General features: G+C 34.9%; 1 protein-coding gene across 4 annotated transcripts in view; it reads left to right on the forward strand.

Moving 5' to 3' along the window:
* Window positions 1–325: 325 nt before the first annotated feature.
* Window positions 326–17,503, forward strand: part of Spock3 (SPARC (osteonectin), cwcv and kazal like domains proteoglycan 3) — a 422,602-nt gene continuing 405,424 nt past the window's right edge. For 2 of the 4 annotated variants that reach the window (XM_015486234.2, XM_015486236.2), the window contains exons 1-2: window positions 326–482; window positions 1,000–1,188. In XM_015486234.2, coding sequence (XP_015341720.1) covers window positions 1,000–1,188 — 189 coding nt within the window. In that variant the 5' untranslated portion in view covers window positions 326–482. Of the gene's footprint in view, window positions 483–536; window positions 727–999; window positions 1,189–17,503 lie in introns of those variants that run through there. The other 2 variants (XM_015486233.2, XM_015486235.2) reach the window with 1 other exon arrangement.

Here is a 17,503-nt window from a genome sequence, read left to right on the forward strand (position 1 = left end):
GAGAGAGAGAGAGAGAGAGAGAGAGAGAGAGAGAGAAAGAGAAACTTCATCCATGTAACATGAAAGTTTGTGCTCCCTAATAATCCAGAAGTTCACGAATGCCCTTCACTACATTTTCTGAGATTAAACTGATCTCCCAGGACCTTACTGATGGCCTTGCTTCAGGGTGGAGCTGGGTCCAGGAGGTTTACGGGATAGAGAGTCCCAGGGTTTCTTGTTTGGTGATGCATAAAGTTTTCTTCAGATCTCATTTCCCACGTCTGCCTGACCACCCCAGAAATTTGCAGAACGGATTGAACGCTCCGCGTTAAATCTAGAAGCAGAGAGAATGAGCAGGCTGCCTCGCGAACATGAGAACCTCTTCTGGAGCAGAGAGGTTAGAAAGCAGATAAGGATTGCTAGGCTAAGAGCTACCGCATCCTCTGGCTCCAGCCGAGCGACGCATCCGGAGCCCACTGCAGCTTGGATTCAGCGAAACGAAGGTGGGATAGCGGGAGGGGAAAGAGGGAAAAAAGAAGATGGGGGAGGGAGGGGTAAACCGAGGGAAGCTAGTGAGAGATCAGCGCGCGGGGGGAGGGTGGAGATGGGGGGAGCGCGCCCGGCGCAGGGAGCTGAGTGGACGGCTCGAGACGGCGGCGCGTGCAGCGGCTCCTGAAAGCAGCGAGTTGGCTGAGCTGGGCTGCATTTCCAGCAGGAGCTGCGAGCACAGTGCTGGCTCACAACAAGGTGATGTGCCAGGAAGCGGTTTTTTTGCCCGCTAGGGCTGCTGCTGCGGCTGGGGCTTCCTCTTAGATCCCCCTTTTCTCCCTTGGGTCTGCGTGTGTGTGAGTGCCCGGGGTTTGGGGGTAAAGCCTGCGGGAAGGGGACACCCTGTCCCTGCTTGTCTCCCCCTCTCTCTATCCCCGTCGTTGCTGATGCATGTCTTCCGGGGTCGCCCTAGTCTCCGTACCCCTTATTTGACACTGCCATCCCCCCTCCCGGTTGTGTCTCCTTTCCCAGATGCTCAAGGTGTCAGCCGTATTGTGTGTGTGTGCAGCCGCTTGGTGCAGTCAGGCTCTCGCAGCTGCCGCGGCGGTGGCTGCAGCCGGGGGGCGGTCGGACGGCGGTAATTTTCTGGACGATAAACAATGGCTCACCACAATCTCTCAGTATGACAAGGAAGTCGGACAGTGGAACAAATTCCGAGACGTAAGTGCTGCGCGTCCCCATTCCCAGACACACGCGCTCTGGGCTTCAAGGCGAAGAACGCGGCGGTTAGGGGTGGGGAGTGGGCTCAGTTCCTAGGGAGAGGAATTTTGAGGGGAAAGGCTGCTCTCATAGCGGCTGGAGAACTTAGCAATTTCGCTGCCCACCTCCCAGCTAGCATCAGGGAGGACTTGCTTGTTGGATGCACGGGAGTTCAGGTCACAGCAGGTTCTCACTCTTTCTCCCCCACCCCACACTCCCACAGCACACCCATCCCCTGCCCCCCAAAGGTTCGCAAAGTGCTGGCTCTACCTTCTCAACTTTTGAATGGTGTTTCTGGCACTGGTAAACCCAGCAGATGTGCCTTTGCGTTGTATTGCTACTAAAGTAACTAGGATCGATCCCTTTACTAATGGTCCATTAAGGAATTTGAGTTTGGAGGTAGGAAGATGTAAGATTTATAAATGCCCGCTCTCCAGGGGTGGGAGGTTGTTTGGCAGCACCAGTAGGCAGAAGTTGAACTGCTCCAATTACATAAAATTGCTATCAGATTTGTGTTTCACCATTAACTTTAACTGAGAACGTGTTTGCAATGCTTTTGATTATGTTTTACTTCCCAATTAATCACTGCTGTAAAATCTGCCGGGGTGGGGACGCCCGCAGGCGACATCCATGAAAGAGTTAACTGTGGAGTCTCTTTGGGAGTTTTCTGAAAGGTTATTTAAAGGAAAGGAGTTTTACAGACTGGGACTTTTTGTTTGACTGGAGCCAATGGCCAAGACATTCTAGTCACCACCACCCCCAACACACAGACACACATACACACACCTGATCTGAGCAGAGCCAAGTGCTGTCTGTGGCCAGAACACAGCTCATCCTGCCACACTTAACTTGGTTGTTCCAGTAAAGAGGTCTCCCTGACTTGGTTACAGGTCCCCCAATCCTCTCTATAAACCCTAAGGCCTGAAAAGGAGCCAGAGTGATTCACAGACAATTGCCAATCCTTACTGTGACATTTGAGAGAATTTCTTAGGGAGTCCATCTGCAGTGCACTACGTGTAGATGAGTTAACTTCTTTGATCAGCTCAGACTCTGTCACGATTTGGCAAAAATCAATGGAAGCTAGGGCTAATTTTCAGCTAGGCTCCTTGACTCCCTTGTCCCAACACCCCTTCAAAAAAGTACCTGGCAAGCCAAGTCCTGAAGGGGATTCTGGAAAAAAAGAAATTAAAAAAAAAAAAAAAAAGTAATTTGACTTTAAATCTAGGTGCAGCTACTTGATATTCAGCATGGATACAGAGGATGAAAATTGATAATGATAATACTTAATGGAGGTCTTATTCTTACATACGTTGTGAACAAAGCTTAAATGTCATTTTATTACTAAATGAATGCTCTTATAAAAGTGAATCCTTACCTCTTTGTTTTAAGTTTGTACTAATATTAACTCCAACAAAAAATAAGCAAATGTGATATTTCTAAATCTGGAGAAAATTTCTGTTTCTCATGCCCTCATTGTAGAAAAATATATTGAAAATTTTGTTAATATTTGAACAATGCTTCTCATTTTGACATGTCTATATAGTGACTGCTTCACAGTTTTTAAAATGAAATTCAAACTTGCTTCTTTAAAATATTTTAGATATTGAGTATCTTAGTGTCCTCTGTTTTAAGTAAAATTGCTTTATTGAATCAGTGAGAATGAGCAGCCTATATTTGGACAGTTTGTGAATGTGTTTGATTTAAACTCTTATGGCAAGCTGAGTTGCCTACTATGGAACTAAAAATTCTAGAATAAATGCATTCAACTTCTACAAAGCTGGAATATTTTCATTAGTCTAGTATTTTCAGACATTCTTCTATAATCTCAGGGGGAAATCAAAATTGTGTATATGTTTAAATAAAGGATTTACTGAAATATTTTAAGCAAATATTTGTTTTGGAGTATATGCAATATATAGAAATATAATAAAGATTTTTTTTTGCAAAACTTAAGTTTAGAATAGCTATTTTAATAAGATAATTACATTTTTATAAAGATGACTTCTGGAAGGCATGGAGAAGATAAGTGTTATCATTATATTTCCCCTTTAGCCACCTGTTGCTCATTATTAACATGATGAAATGTAGGCTGACAGCATGCTTCTGAAGTCATAACTCAGTGCCTAACATAGAATCCTTATTTAGACTCTCCACCTTACTGCTGTTTACATATTCTTTCCCTTTTGGGAAATCATTAACTCAATATTTTTTTTGGTCTGTATCTTTATGGATGTGATTTATTTATTAGTTTATTTTTGTCTGAAAGCACATGATTAAAAGACGTTGCTTGAAACAAAACTGCTACATGAATCTACCTTTATGTGTACTGCGTAAGAATTTATATCTTAACACAGATTTATGTACTCAGTTATGAAGACACAAGGAATCTGAACTGCATCTTATAGTAACAGTTTAATGGAAGTGTTATTTTTAGTGCTTTTTCTCCATAAAATTATAATTATGTCCTTTAGAAATAAAAAAAAAAACCTTTGTGATGCCTCAGCATAATTAACACTGTAAATAATCTTTACCGTACTTCTTGAGAGTGACTGTTATACAAAACTGACATTATTTTAAAAGTAGCTCCTTAAAAAAAGTTTGAACTGTGCTACTTTTTGAATTATATTTGAAAAATACCTTGAAAACTACTTAAAAACTCAATTAATGGTTATTTCAATTGAATTCAATGGAATAAGTTTAGAAATAAATGATTTTAATATATAATATAAATATGTGAACATATTTATTTACTTATGTATTTATTCATGCTACCAGAGATTGAACTCAGGGTCACTCCACTACTGGGCCACAACCCCAGCTCTATTTTGTATTTTATTTAGAGACAGGGTCTCACTGAGTTGTTTAGCGCCTCACTTTTGCCGAGGATACATTTGAACTCGCAGTCCTTGGGCTTCAGCCTCCTGAACTGCTGGGATTACAGGAGTGCACCATGCAGTCTATTTTATTTATAATAAAGGATTAGGGGTGAGCAGCATGCATGTGAAGTGTTATTTAAGAGTAGAGGAACATAGGAACTACTACCCCTGGCGACTCATTTTCACAAAGCTTACCATGAGTTAGTCTTCACAAAAAAGACACTTCAAAGAATTATCATCATCATCATCATCATAATTATTTTGTTATTAGGATTGAACCCAGGGGACCTTAAGCACTAAACCATATCCCCAGCCCTTTTTTGTATTTTACTTTGAGACAGGGTCTCACTAAGTTACTCAGGGCCTTGCCAACTTGCCAAGGTTGACTTTGAACTTAGGATCCTCCTGCTTCAACCTCCTGAATTGATGGGATTACAGGAGTATGACACCCAGTGCCACTACTGCCAAGGATTTTGACTACTCTATACTAGTAATGTTGAATAAAGTTTGTTTTGAATTTGTTCTCCAATGTGCACAGAATAGAATTATATAAACATTAAGAACTTTTGACTCTTTGAAATCATTAATATATTTATAAAATTCTAGTAAAGATTTTTAATTCTTATGTCTTGGGAAGAAAATTACATTTTAACTCAATCTAAAGACTTAGAAAACTTAATACATTTAAAAATAAATATATTAGAACCAATGTTATGTTCAGAGTATAATTATATGATTATAAAATAAAATAGGGACTGGGAATGCAGCTCAGTGGTAGAGCACATGCTTAGCATACATGAGGCCTTAATAACAAAATGAAATTAAAAAAAAAACTCTCAACAGTGGGATTTGTTTAGTGGATATACTAGTTTTTATTTTTTGTAGCAATGTTGGGTAGTAGTAAAATCAAGAACGCAAGGTTTCTCAGTGAGGGAATTTTGGGAGTCCTACTGCCTTGTCCAAGCACAGTAGTTTATAGGATTTGCTCACCCAGTTCTTACATATATATTAGGAGAACTTGAAAGCAGTGCTCTTATGAGGAAAGTGAATCATTAGCTCAAATGTCTCACATATTACATATTTCAAACATTTATATTTATAAGTTCAATTAAACCATATCCATTATCATGTAATAAATGAGTGTTGAATTTGGGAACCAATGAATTAATTGGTAATTGATGTAATACCATCATCCACCTTATATGTAATTGATTTAACTGAAGTACACATATTAATTAAGAATGACAGGAAAGATAAGACATGAGAAACCCTTAAATACTGTATGTTGGAAGCAGTTCAACAAAAATCCAGCAAACTTTTAATAAATCATATTAAAAAAATCAAGATTGTACCATTAAATCAAAATTTAAAGTTTTAAATTAGATTTATTTTTCAAAAAATAAAAAAAAAAACTGAGGCTCATTTTGAACTTTGAGAAATGGTTACCATTAGTGTTGCATAAACTACAGTCAACTTTGGTTTACATTTATTCCTTAAGTGATTTTAGTACTCTGGCTACAATGAAGACTATAGTAAAGCACTAAAATTTAACTTTAAAAATGTAACCTGATTATTGGCTAAAAGGCGTGTACAATATTGTGAAATGGGACATAGAGATTGATGTGTTTCAGGGCATGCCAGTAATAATTTTACTTTATAAGAATGGCTGATTTGGGGATACAGAGTAGTAAGTAAACTTTTCTTAACTTCTTTTGTTATTTTCTGTTTTCCTCTGAGTCAAGATTCTTAAGTGTACAGAATATCAGAGTTAATGACGGATAGTGAAAGGTCTTTCCTGACAACTTAGTGGACTACAAAACAAAAAAGATCCTTGAGAATCTCTCAAATTTTAATGTTATAAGAAAGCAAATAAAAACATTCGGCATTTGTTTTGGGGGGATTGGCTAATTTCACTTAGCAGTATCTTCTCTAACACTATCTATTTACCTGCAAATGCCATGATTTTATTCTCATTTATTGCTGAGTAATAGTCCATTGTGTATATATCTCACAATTTTTTATCCATTCATCTACTGAAGGGCATCCACAGTTTAGCTATTGTGAATTGTGCTGCCATAAACATTGATGTAGCTGTGTCCCTGTAGTATGCTGTTTTTAAGTCCTTTGGATATAGACCCAGGAGAGGGATAGCTGAACCGAATGGTGGTTCCATTCCCAATTTTCCAAGAAATCTCCATACTACTTTCCATATTGGCTGCACCAATTTGCAGCCCCACCAGCAGTGTGTGAGTGTTTTCTCTGATATAAGGAGACTGAATCATAGTGGGGAAGGGAGGGAGAGCGTGGAGGAACAGATGAACTCTATATAGGGCAGAGGGGTGGGAGGGGAAGGGAGATATAGGGTTAGAAATGATGGTGGAATATGATGGACATTATTATCCAAAGTACATGTATAAAGACATGAATTGGTGTGAATATACTTTGTATACAACTAGAGTTATGAAAAACTGTGTTCTATATGTGTAATAAGAATTATAAGGCATTTTGCTGTCATTCTGCTGTCACATAAATAAAAAAATTAATAAGTAAAAAAAGAAAGCAAATGAAACTATTGATATCTAGGCCTTATTGAAGTAAATTACCATATGGCTTCATGAAGCATTATGGTTCAAACAATGATACACTTCAAAGAATAAGCTCTCAATCCCTCTCTCTGTTTTTTTTTTTTTTTTTGGGGGGGGGGTGGATTTTAATGATTCACCCTGGTTGTTTTTCTTAAGTACTAGGGAAGATACCTTGGTGCAAGGCGGGGCTTCTTCTTTATGCTGCCTTAATAGTTGGCTGCAGGGTTTTACTGTTTTACTTTTCAATACTATATACCAAGTAGTTACTACATAACTAGATGCATTTAGCACAGTAAACTACTACTTTCTCTATTCAGGAATACTTTCTCAATAGTACTAGCCAATTCTTATATGCACAAATTCAGTAATTCTTATTATGAGATTATATTTATAATAGTTATAATCATTAATTATATTTATCTTGGTCAAGCATATACCTATATATACCTTGCCTTGGGAAGAATTCTTCACAGTTAATTCATTGCATTTTCTTGAATGTTTTTTCTTTCTTCCTTCCTTGCTTTCTTTCTTTCTTTCTTTCTTTTTTGATTATTAGCACTGGGTTAGTCCTGAAAAACCTTTAAATATTCTGTACATGTTTTCAGGTCAGAGTAGGTGAGGACTAGAGGATACAACTATTTTCTTGTTGTACTCTTATTCATATCATTTACCTCATGAGAGATTTAATCTAGAGATAGGCAACTAACTTCTTAAGAGAAGCTGAGGCAGTCTGGATTCAGGGCCCCTGAGTAACTCTTGCAACAACGGGCTAGCACCTGACTCCTGTCCTTGTCATGTGGGTCCTTTTTAAGCCATGTCATGGTGTTCCCTCCACATCCCTGTATTTTAATCTTGTCATCACTAATATTACCAGCCCACCAGCAAAAATTTAAATTGTTTTTGTCAGATAAGATATCACAAGATGAAAGAAGGCAGGTCAGAGAATGTCCACTGACCTGCAAATTTCTAGAGAGGATACCTCAGGGAAAGGTGGTATCATATTAGCAAAGTCCTTAAGAAAGTCTGAATTGAGAACAAAATGTAGTTGATTTGACATGGATTCTTCCTAACAGAAAATAAAGTACCACATACTTTTACTTTTCTAGCTCTTATAACTTCTAGTAAATCATTAGAAAAGTATAACTAAATGAATTAGGAAATACATTAGTCTGTTTATACATAAATAATTCTATGTCTAAAATAGTATGTATTATAAATATACACTTTATGTGAGTATGTGTGTATCTTCAAACAGGTGCAGATAAAGGAATCTAAAAAATGAGACAATTATAGGTAGTATAGGTATAATATAAACATATATGTTATATATATATACTATATATATATAAAATATATACATACACATTATACACAAACACATTAAGTAAAAAACCAACAATCCCCCACCAAAAATTTTAAGTAATGCTAGGTTTTTGTTTTTTGTTTCTTGTGTAAGTTCCCGCTTCACATAGCTTGAGATGATCTCATTTTCTACTACATGTGTGACCACATTGTGTTTTCTTGCTTCTTATAGAAAGTCAGCAGCTCTAGGATTAGATCCTTAAACTTTTTAGCTAGATATGCAAAAGGAACAGTGTTTACTGATGGATGGCATTTATTTTCTACCCTTACAGTGAAACTACTTGGTTGGATGCATTTAAAGCTCATGATTCTGACTCAGAGTGACATTGTATATTCTTATTCAATTTTAGTTTCCATGATTTCATGATCTGGGTCACAATTTTATTTCATGTACCTACTTTTAAAGGCTGATCTTTGAATCTTCTATACACACCATTCAACCCCGAAAGCTCCTGGAGTATTTATATGTCTTTTCATCTTTTTTACTCTTTGCTATGTCAACAAGTTTACAGATTTGGATACCTCATTAGACTGCAAACTTCTTACAGATATAGACTGCAGTCTTCCTCCCCCACAAATTTTCCACTTCACCTTGCATTAGCACAATAACTGGCTCAGAGTTTGCACTAGAAAATAAAGGAAAGAACATTATATTCGATATGTATTGCCAACTGAATAGTCCTTAAGACTCTTAGAACAGTGCTGTCATTTATCAACCAATTTCATTTCTGACCACTTCAAGTCCAGTTTTGTAATTTAAATAAGAATTTAATTATTGTATAAAATGTCAAGTACTAAAATGCCTTAGGACTATGAGTTCTAACCTGTACCAAAATGGAAATACCATTCCAAACCATCAGGTTCGATTTTAGAATAGTCAACAGTAGTTGGTAATAATGTGTATCTTGGCATTCTCTGCCAGTTTATCCAATTGTCTTCCTACAGTTTCTCTCCGGTCACATAATTTTGTTACTCTAATGTCTTTGAATATTTTTATTGTCTTGTAAGTAAGATTAAACACCAGTGTCTTCTGTTTCTTCTACTACTACTGAACTTCAGTAAATGGTTGTGTGGCTAAATGCAGATATTTCACAGGTTGATTTGGTCTTACTTCTGCCTCACTTATAATTGGCAGTGTATCAGTCAGGGCAAGGTTGAGTTCTCACAAAAAGGAGAACTTTAATCAGAGTGCCTTAATTAAGGTAGTTTTATTTTCTAACCATGTAACCATCAATAAGTGCCTGTTCAGGCCTGGGCTTTCCATTTTTCTCCATAAGTGGCATTTTCTATCCTGTATAAAGGGTTTCTGTTAAAGGATTTATGACCCAAAACAGTCACACATGACTTCTACTTATGTCCCATGGGCCTGGACTTAGTTACATGGTTTTACCTTGCTATAAGGTATGCCATGGAACTTAATCTCTAATGGCAAAGGATTAACAATAAAAGAAAGAAAGCAATCCTTGGTACCAGAAAAAAAATATTGGTAGCTACTATCTTTAGTCATGCTCTATTCATCATCTAAATATCCCTTGAAAATATTCTCAACCTCTATTCCTGTGTCCACTGATAAGAATTTGTATTATTGCCTATGAATCGTTAGCCATGCCTTCAATATTCCTTCCTAATTCTATGTCATCCCCCTGTCCTCTTAGCCAAGAATGGTAGGCTGAGTTATGATGGCCATGCTAGAAATGGAATGCTTGGTTCCTAAGGTTTTGGTTGTAGAAGTTTGGCAGCAAATAGTGGTGTGCTAATTTCTAAGAGAAAAGGTTTATGGTCAGAACCAAAGAAGTATCCAAGAGGTAATCACAATAATAAAACTGATGACCAGTTTTGCTTTCCTTTAGTGAAATCACTTAGTGTATTTTCTAGAATATCCTTTTAACTGTGAGTATTTAGTCATAGGTCCAGAATGCTTTTATGTGAAGCATCGTGGTGATTGGTGTGGTGGTGGGATTTGAATTTAATTCTCATATCCCTCAACTGTGTATAGTGTATATATGAGAATATATATACACTCTCTTGTACCCAAGTTGTATTTGCTCTGACGCAGCAAAAAGGAAAGCACCATTAGTGCAAAGTAGTGGTATAATACCAAAATAATACTATTCTACTGTAGTAATACTTGAAGTAACCCTAGAAATGATGGGAATCCTAGGAAGGATGCTGTTGTGGGGTCCAAGAAGCTCTTGTCCTTGGAATCAAAGAACAATCGTTTTCGTTCTAGTATCTTTGAGATGGTTATGAAATAGGAATAGCAGACCTGACATGTAGACTTTACACTTTCATATATATGGCATGATTATTTTATAAGTGGTGATTATATAATTTTTGTGTGATGTGTTGTTTCCAGTTAAAATTAAGTTTGCAATAACAACAGTATAAAAGTTTCCAAGGGATAAAAATAGGTTAAAAAATCTTCTTATAAAACCATTTTGCCACTTCAGTCATGTAATTTATCCCAAAGAATTAATGCTTTTCTCATCCTATATGCCTACCATAAGGCATCTGACCTTCGATTTCTTGCTCACCATCTTTTTAATTTTTTTTAATTCATCAAGGAAATAATGGCCCCAACTAGAAACACTATTGCTGTTTCTGAACACATTCAGCAGATTTTTTTTCTCTTCAGAATCTGAGGCTAATAATAAAGTTTTATTCCTTCTTTCAGAAACAACACTATGATATTTCATTAGTCCATTTAAAGTTTTAAAAACCACATTTAATGTATATAAAATCTCTAAGACTTATAGGAGATAGACACTTTTCTTTTTTATGTATCCTATGTGCTTTCAATATTATTCCTCACATTGTGAAATAGAGATTATTAAATAAAATTCAACATTATGTTTTCATAAGAAAAAATGTAATTGATTATTTTTAATTATACTATTTCAATAGAGAAAAAAGTAATTAATTAACTATTGCAGCAATTGTTAATTATGCTTATTTGGTTAGGTCCTAATATTTGATAGTTTGGTTTAGTGTTAACATAATTTAGAAAAGGAAATTTATGTATTTTTATTTTTTTCTTGGTACTGGGAAATGAACCAGGGACACTTTACTACTGAGTCACTTTCCTTTCCCTTTTTATTTTGAGACAGGGTATCACTAAGTTGCTGTTGCTGGCCTTGAACTTGTGATCCTCCTGCCTCAGCCTCCCAAATTGCTGGGATTTCAGGCATGTTTCAGGCATAAAGGAACATTAACATATAGAGATACATTGTATACATGATCAAATAGCTAACATATCTGTGAATTGCTCTTTAGCTCTTTATATGAATTAGAAATTAACAATATGCTGATATACCTGCTTCAAGATAGTTCTAATAGTATTTCATTAATATTATACCATGTTTTATCTATGTTTTCTGAATACATAGGAAAAGTTAACTAAATATAAAGTTTCCAGATTATTATTATTAATGATGGATATCTTCTTATTGTCATAATTTATTTTCTGAAGACTCCAACTAGCTGTGTTAATTATGTTAATATAAAATGCTTTTAATTGTATAATAAAATGTATGCCAAATTATAAATAAACAACTTTAGCAAATACAAATAATTAATATTATGAATAAAATAATAAAAATAAGAAAAGTGGTATAGAAACTAGGCTCAGAATTCATAACACTAATTGGAAACAATTAAAACATTTCAATTCAATTAATGACAGTCTATTCAAATGATTTTTCAAATAAGCTAAATGCATTCCTTGTCTGTATTTTATTTATGCATATGGTACCAACACTTCACTCACTATGGCAAGAGAGGATGATTGTAAAGATGTGCTGATTCAAAGTATCAAATTTGTTAAGTTCTAAAAATATAAATTAATGTCAGATTCCCCCTTGACCAGAAATTGATAATAATATAGGAATAATAACAAACACTTTTTTAGAGCACATTATATTCCTGCGGCATTGTAACTTTATAAAATACATTAGTGAATGACATTTCTGTAAAGAATGCAGTTATTTTCTATTGTGTAGGTGAGGAAACTGGGGATTGAGGTCACACAGCTGTTTTCAGTCTGGGCTCTCTCTAATATAAGTACTTCTTGACTTAGGATGGAATTACATCCTGATAAGTTGAAAATATCTAAGTCAAGGATGCAGGTAAGTTCAGTAGAGTAGAGGGGAGGGAAAGGGGAGGTACTGGGGACTGAATTAGAACAAATTATATTCTAAGCTTTTATAATTATGTCAAAATGAATCCTAATGCTATGCATAACTAAAAAGGACCAGTAAAAGGCATGTAATGCACTTATACTAGCAAACATCATAACTTAGCTATATAGCATAATGTCGGCTGTTTTCTGTTGTGATTGCATGGCTGACTAGGAGCTGGGGCTCACTGTCCCTTCCCAGTGTGTAGAAAAATCACCAAATAGCATACTGCTAGCCTCAGGAAAGATGTAAAATTTAAGTAAGTTTCCCCTGAATATGTATTGTTTCACACCATTATGAGGTTTAAAATGGTTAAGTCCGATTATTGTAAGTTTGGGGATGGTCTGCTTAGGCATTTAGTCATCCTTAGGAAGGATGATGATATTTGGCTTATAAATGCTGTTTTGAGTGTCTATTGTATGCTAGGCACTTTAGGTATTTTATATACACAGCATATTTTATTGTTAATTGTAGTAAAGAAACAAAATTTATTATATTAACCATTTTAAAGTGCGGGTCAGTATTTTTAAGTGTATTCTCACTGTTGTGCAACTAACCTCTAAAATCTTTACATCTTGCAAAACTGAAACTTGACACCCATAAAACTGCTCCCTATTTTTTTCTATCTCCAGTCTTGGCAACTACCTTTCTTCTGTTTCTATGACTTTGACTAGTATATATGTTTCACATAAAAGATACCAGTCAGTACTTGTCTTTTTGTGACTGGTTTATTTCACTTAACACAGTGTCTTCAAGGTTCATTCGTGTTCTGGCCTCAGGATTTCCTTCTTTTTATGAGATTGAATAATATTCTATTTTATGACTAAAACTACATTTTCTTCACTCATCCATCTATAGACACTTGGATTGCTTCTACCTCTTGGCTTCTGTGACTAATGCTGCTTGAATGTGAGTGTACAAATATGTCAAAGGTTCTACTTTCAAGTCTTTTGGATTCCACTTTCCAGAAGTGGAATTTCTGGATTCTTTGGTAATTCTACTTTTAACCCTTTTTGAACTGCCATACTATTTTCCATAGAGGATGCACCATTTCACATTTCCTCCAGTAAAGCACAAATTTCCCAATTTTCCATGTCCTTGCCAACACTTGTTTTCTGTTTTTGTGATAAAACAGCCATCCTAATGGATATGAAGTGATACCTCATTGTGGTTTTGATTTGTATTTCCCTAATGACTAGTAATATTGACCATTCTTTCCTGTACTTTTGAGCCATGTGTAATATTATATCTGGAGAAATTTTCATTCAAGTCCTTTGACAATTTTTTAAGTAATTTCTTGTTTTCATTAAAATTTCTTACCAACTAAAAATGTAGACACAATTAATCTCCTTTTACAAATGTAGAGATAACATTTTAAGATGCTTAGTCAATCTCTTCAGGATTAATATTTGAACCTACTCTCTAAAAATAATATTTATTTATTTATTGCTTTGCTACTTATTAACAGTTGACTACTTAAAATGAATTATTACAGACAAATTGGATTTCCACCTTTTAAAATGTCATGTTTGGACCTTTTAAATGGTCACATTGATGATCTTCTCACCAGCTAGATCAAGAAGTTCATAAAGATTTTAAATTTTTAGTAGAACCTATTGTGTTACCATTACAATGATGCTACCATGATTCGTCTTGAAGCTAGGACAGAAGATGTCTAGTAGCCTGTCCTTTATTAGTCTTATAAAGGCCAGTAATTGAAAAATCACATACTGTTCAAAGAATGCTTCTTCCTATAGGAATACTACATTTGGTAACTGTATATTACTGGTATTTTTGTTAGTTTTTTTTGTTTTGTTTTATTTTGTTTACATCACTGTGCACTTCTGAATATTCACTGTTGATGAAAATGGCTATAAAAGAAATGATGAATATGTTCTTACAATGACTGTCATTTGGCTTGTAACAATTTTGGAAACTGTTAGGTCTAACTGTACCTAGTTTCCAATTATTACAATAGTGATCTTCCTTCCTTCCTTCCTTCCTTCCTTCCTTCCTTCCTTCCTTCCTTCCTTCCTTCTTTCCTTTTCTTCTATTTATTTTTGCTGGAGACTGATTTTCCTTGCTCCTATTTTCAAAGTCGGTTAAAAGAAAAAAAAAAAGAAAAATGGCATATTTCGTTTAATCAGACATAAGTATTCACAAATTATTATCATGTACAATCAATACATGAACATATAATCTATGTTTAATCAGTGTTGATATAATGGTATTGACTTTTAAAAAATTGAAATAACACACTATAGTGACATAGCCACAGTCAATGCTGATACCAGCTCAATTCACAATAGCTAAACAATGGAACCAACTTAGGTGTCCTTCAAGAGATGAAAGGATAAAGAAAATGTGGTATATATACACAATAGAATATTACTCTACCTTAAAGAATAATAAAATTATGTCATTTGCAGGTAAAATAGATGTAGCTGGAGAATATTATGCTAATTCAAATAATCCAATTCCAAAAAACCTAAGGCTGAATGTTTTCTCTGCTATGTGGATGCTAATTCACAGTAAGGGGCGGTGGGCAGGCTAGGGAAGAATAGAAGTACTTTGGAATGAAAGGAGAGGAGCGGGTATGGGGGTAGGAAGGATAACAGAATGAATCAGACATTATTACCTTATGTGCATCTATTGTTACACGACCAGTGTAACTCTACATCATGTACAACCAGAAGAATGAGAAGTTATACTCCATTTATGTATGATGTGTCAAAATGCATTCTAGTGTCATGTATAACTAATCAGAACAAATGAAAAAAAATTGAAATAATATCTTATAATTGTTTGGAATGCATCTAATTTCTAAAAATAATTTTGTTGTCTTATCTACAGTTTCAAGATTTCCTTATCTAGAATATTATTTTAAATATTAGATAGTTTAATCATTGATTATACTCCATTTTAGATTTTTCATTTTATAGTTCTACAGCAAAAGAACAAAATTAATTAGCTGCCATACTGAAAAAAGTAGAATAAATTAAAATTAAATGATTTTTTTATATTTTTATTCTTATTAAATTAACTGATACTGAACTTCGTGCTAAATTTTGTATATAGTATTTTTATGAAAGAAATTTTGTATATAGTATTTTAAATGGGAATTTTGATAAAAATTACACTAGTTTATAGTCAATTTGGAGTACTATATTGAGTGTTCCAAACATTAGCACATGGTTTTAAATTTTTTTTATTCTTTTAAATTATTTTATTTATTTATTTTTATGTGTTACTAAGGATTGAACCCAGTGTCTCACACACGCTGGGTAATTGCTTTACCATTGAGCCACAAACCCAGCCCAGCATATACATGGCTTAATTTTTAATTCTCAGCAGGGACCTTAAAGGAGAGGGAACGAAAGTACACCAACTTAAATAGAATTGCCTCCAGATACATAAAACATGACTTGGCATTGTCTTTCTGAATGAGGTAAAATGCTTACTAGATACAGCTCCTAAAAATAGTAATTTGATAGTCCCTTAATCATAGCTCACTTTTCCTTTTCCATTGCCAGGCTACTTTTGTGACTTTCAAAATATTTACACAGGGTACTATATGCTGGATACTTTGAAATAAGAGCTTGCTAATTGCTTTGGCTCTTGGTATTAGCATCTGCTGAAGAACCAGTTTTAGGAGATCAGGGGAATATTTATAGGCCTTTCATGGCATACAGTACAGTATGAAATTATAGGCAGCCTCCTCGTCTCTCAGGAAGGCTGTCTAAGGTGCCCTTGGGAACATCTGATATTCTTCTCCAATGTCCCTGAGGCTCTTAGCTTCATCTAAAATGAACATTCCCTGGGGAAAAATTTTCTGGAACATTGTATCAACAGCATTAACCTAGTATTACCTGAGAACTTTTCCTTTGACATAAAATGTAATTTCTTGCAATTGAGATGTTATGCACTTCATAGTTTTAAAAGAATGATTGGACTTAACCGAAACTATGAATTAAAGGCACATTCCATTCTGTTAGCTAGAGAAGTTTAGAAGCTGTGGAATCTGAAAGTAACCTTTTAGGCAAAGTAAGATTTTTTTTTACAAACACCAACACATGTAGCAACATTATCCTCAGAATTTCATGAATTCGTTAAATATGCTAGTTTTTGCTTGCTAATGTTATTGTCATTTAAACTATTTGTTATAGAATTGATGGTTTTCACTCCAAGTGCACATTTTTCTCAGTAAAAGTCTCCAATGTGGAATGACATGTTGAATTTAGATAACAAATCAACAATAAAGATAGAAGTCCTTCATTATCTTTGAGAAATAGAATATATTTGAAAAGTGAACACACATTATGTTTTTGAACACACATTATGCATCACAACCCATGTGGCTGAGAACCACAGCAGTTTATAGGTCCTGGAATGAGATTAGGAAATACAGTTTCAGAACTGCTTTGTTTGCTGTGAATAGCTAAATACCCTCTCCTGCCAAAATTCTTCTTCTTCTCTTCTTTTTTTCCCCTTGCAGTGAGTGCCCTTTTATTTATACATGCTTTTATCACTGATCATAGAATTATGGAGAAGAGTAGAGGAAGGCTGGCATAGGTCCCCGAAATTACAAACTCAGTACTGAGGTACTGATGGTATCATGGTAAGAAGTAAAGGAAAATGTCAAAACCTTATCTATGGGGAGTGATAGCTACAGGAGGGTCCATGTGCTTAATTCACTGTGAACACAACTAGGTCATTGTTGAGCTAAGAGTTCCCCCCTTCTGATGGGTCTGCCTGTTTGCCCCTGAATATTTTAAAGTTTCCTTCCTCCAGAACCTGTGATCATGAACTATAAAAATAAGTTCTTTATGAATGATAAGTTTTGTAAATGGTAAATAGCTTCATGATTCTGTAGGTAATGCAATTTAAAAAACATGTTTGGTCTTAATTATTTACCTTGGATAAGATACATTATTTTTCACCCTTTTATTGTTGGACTAGACTGTGAGGTTTCTGGTTTGTATTTGTTGAATAAAAGTCCTTCAGTGTTGTGGTTTGTGGGTTCAACTTTTTTTTTTTAATTTGAATGAAACTATAAGTGATTTTCTCCTAGATGCTTTAATAAAATTGCACAATTCAGTTTTTATAGGAACCTAGCAATATTGTTATTACTTGTAATAATCCAGTAAAAAGACCTATGATTGATTTTTAAATTAGATATAAATTGTATGTTCATTACCAAGTATTTTTTGTTCTTTTAAAATATATTATTTATATATATATATATATATATATATATATATATATATATATATATATA

Source organism: Marmota marmota, unplaced genomic scaffold (assembly GCF_001458135.2).
Source record: "Marmota marmota marmota unplaced genomic scaffold, marMar, whole genome shotgun sequence".
Taxonomy (NCBI): Eukaryota; Metazoa; Chordata; class Mammalia; order Rodentia; family Sciuridae; genus Marmota; species Marmota marmota.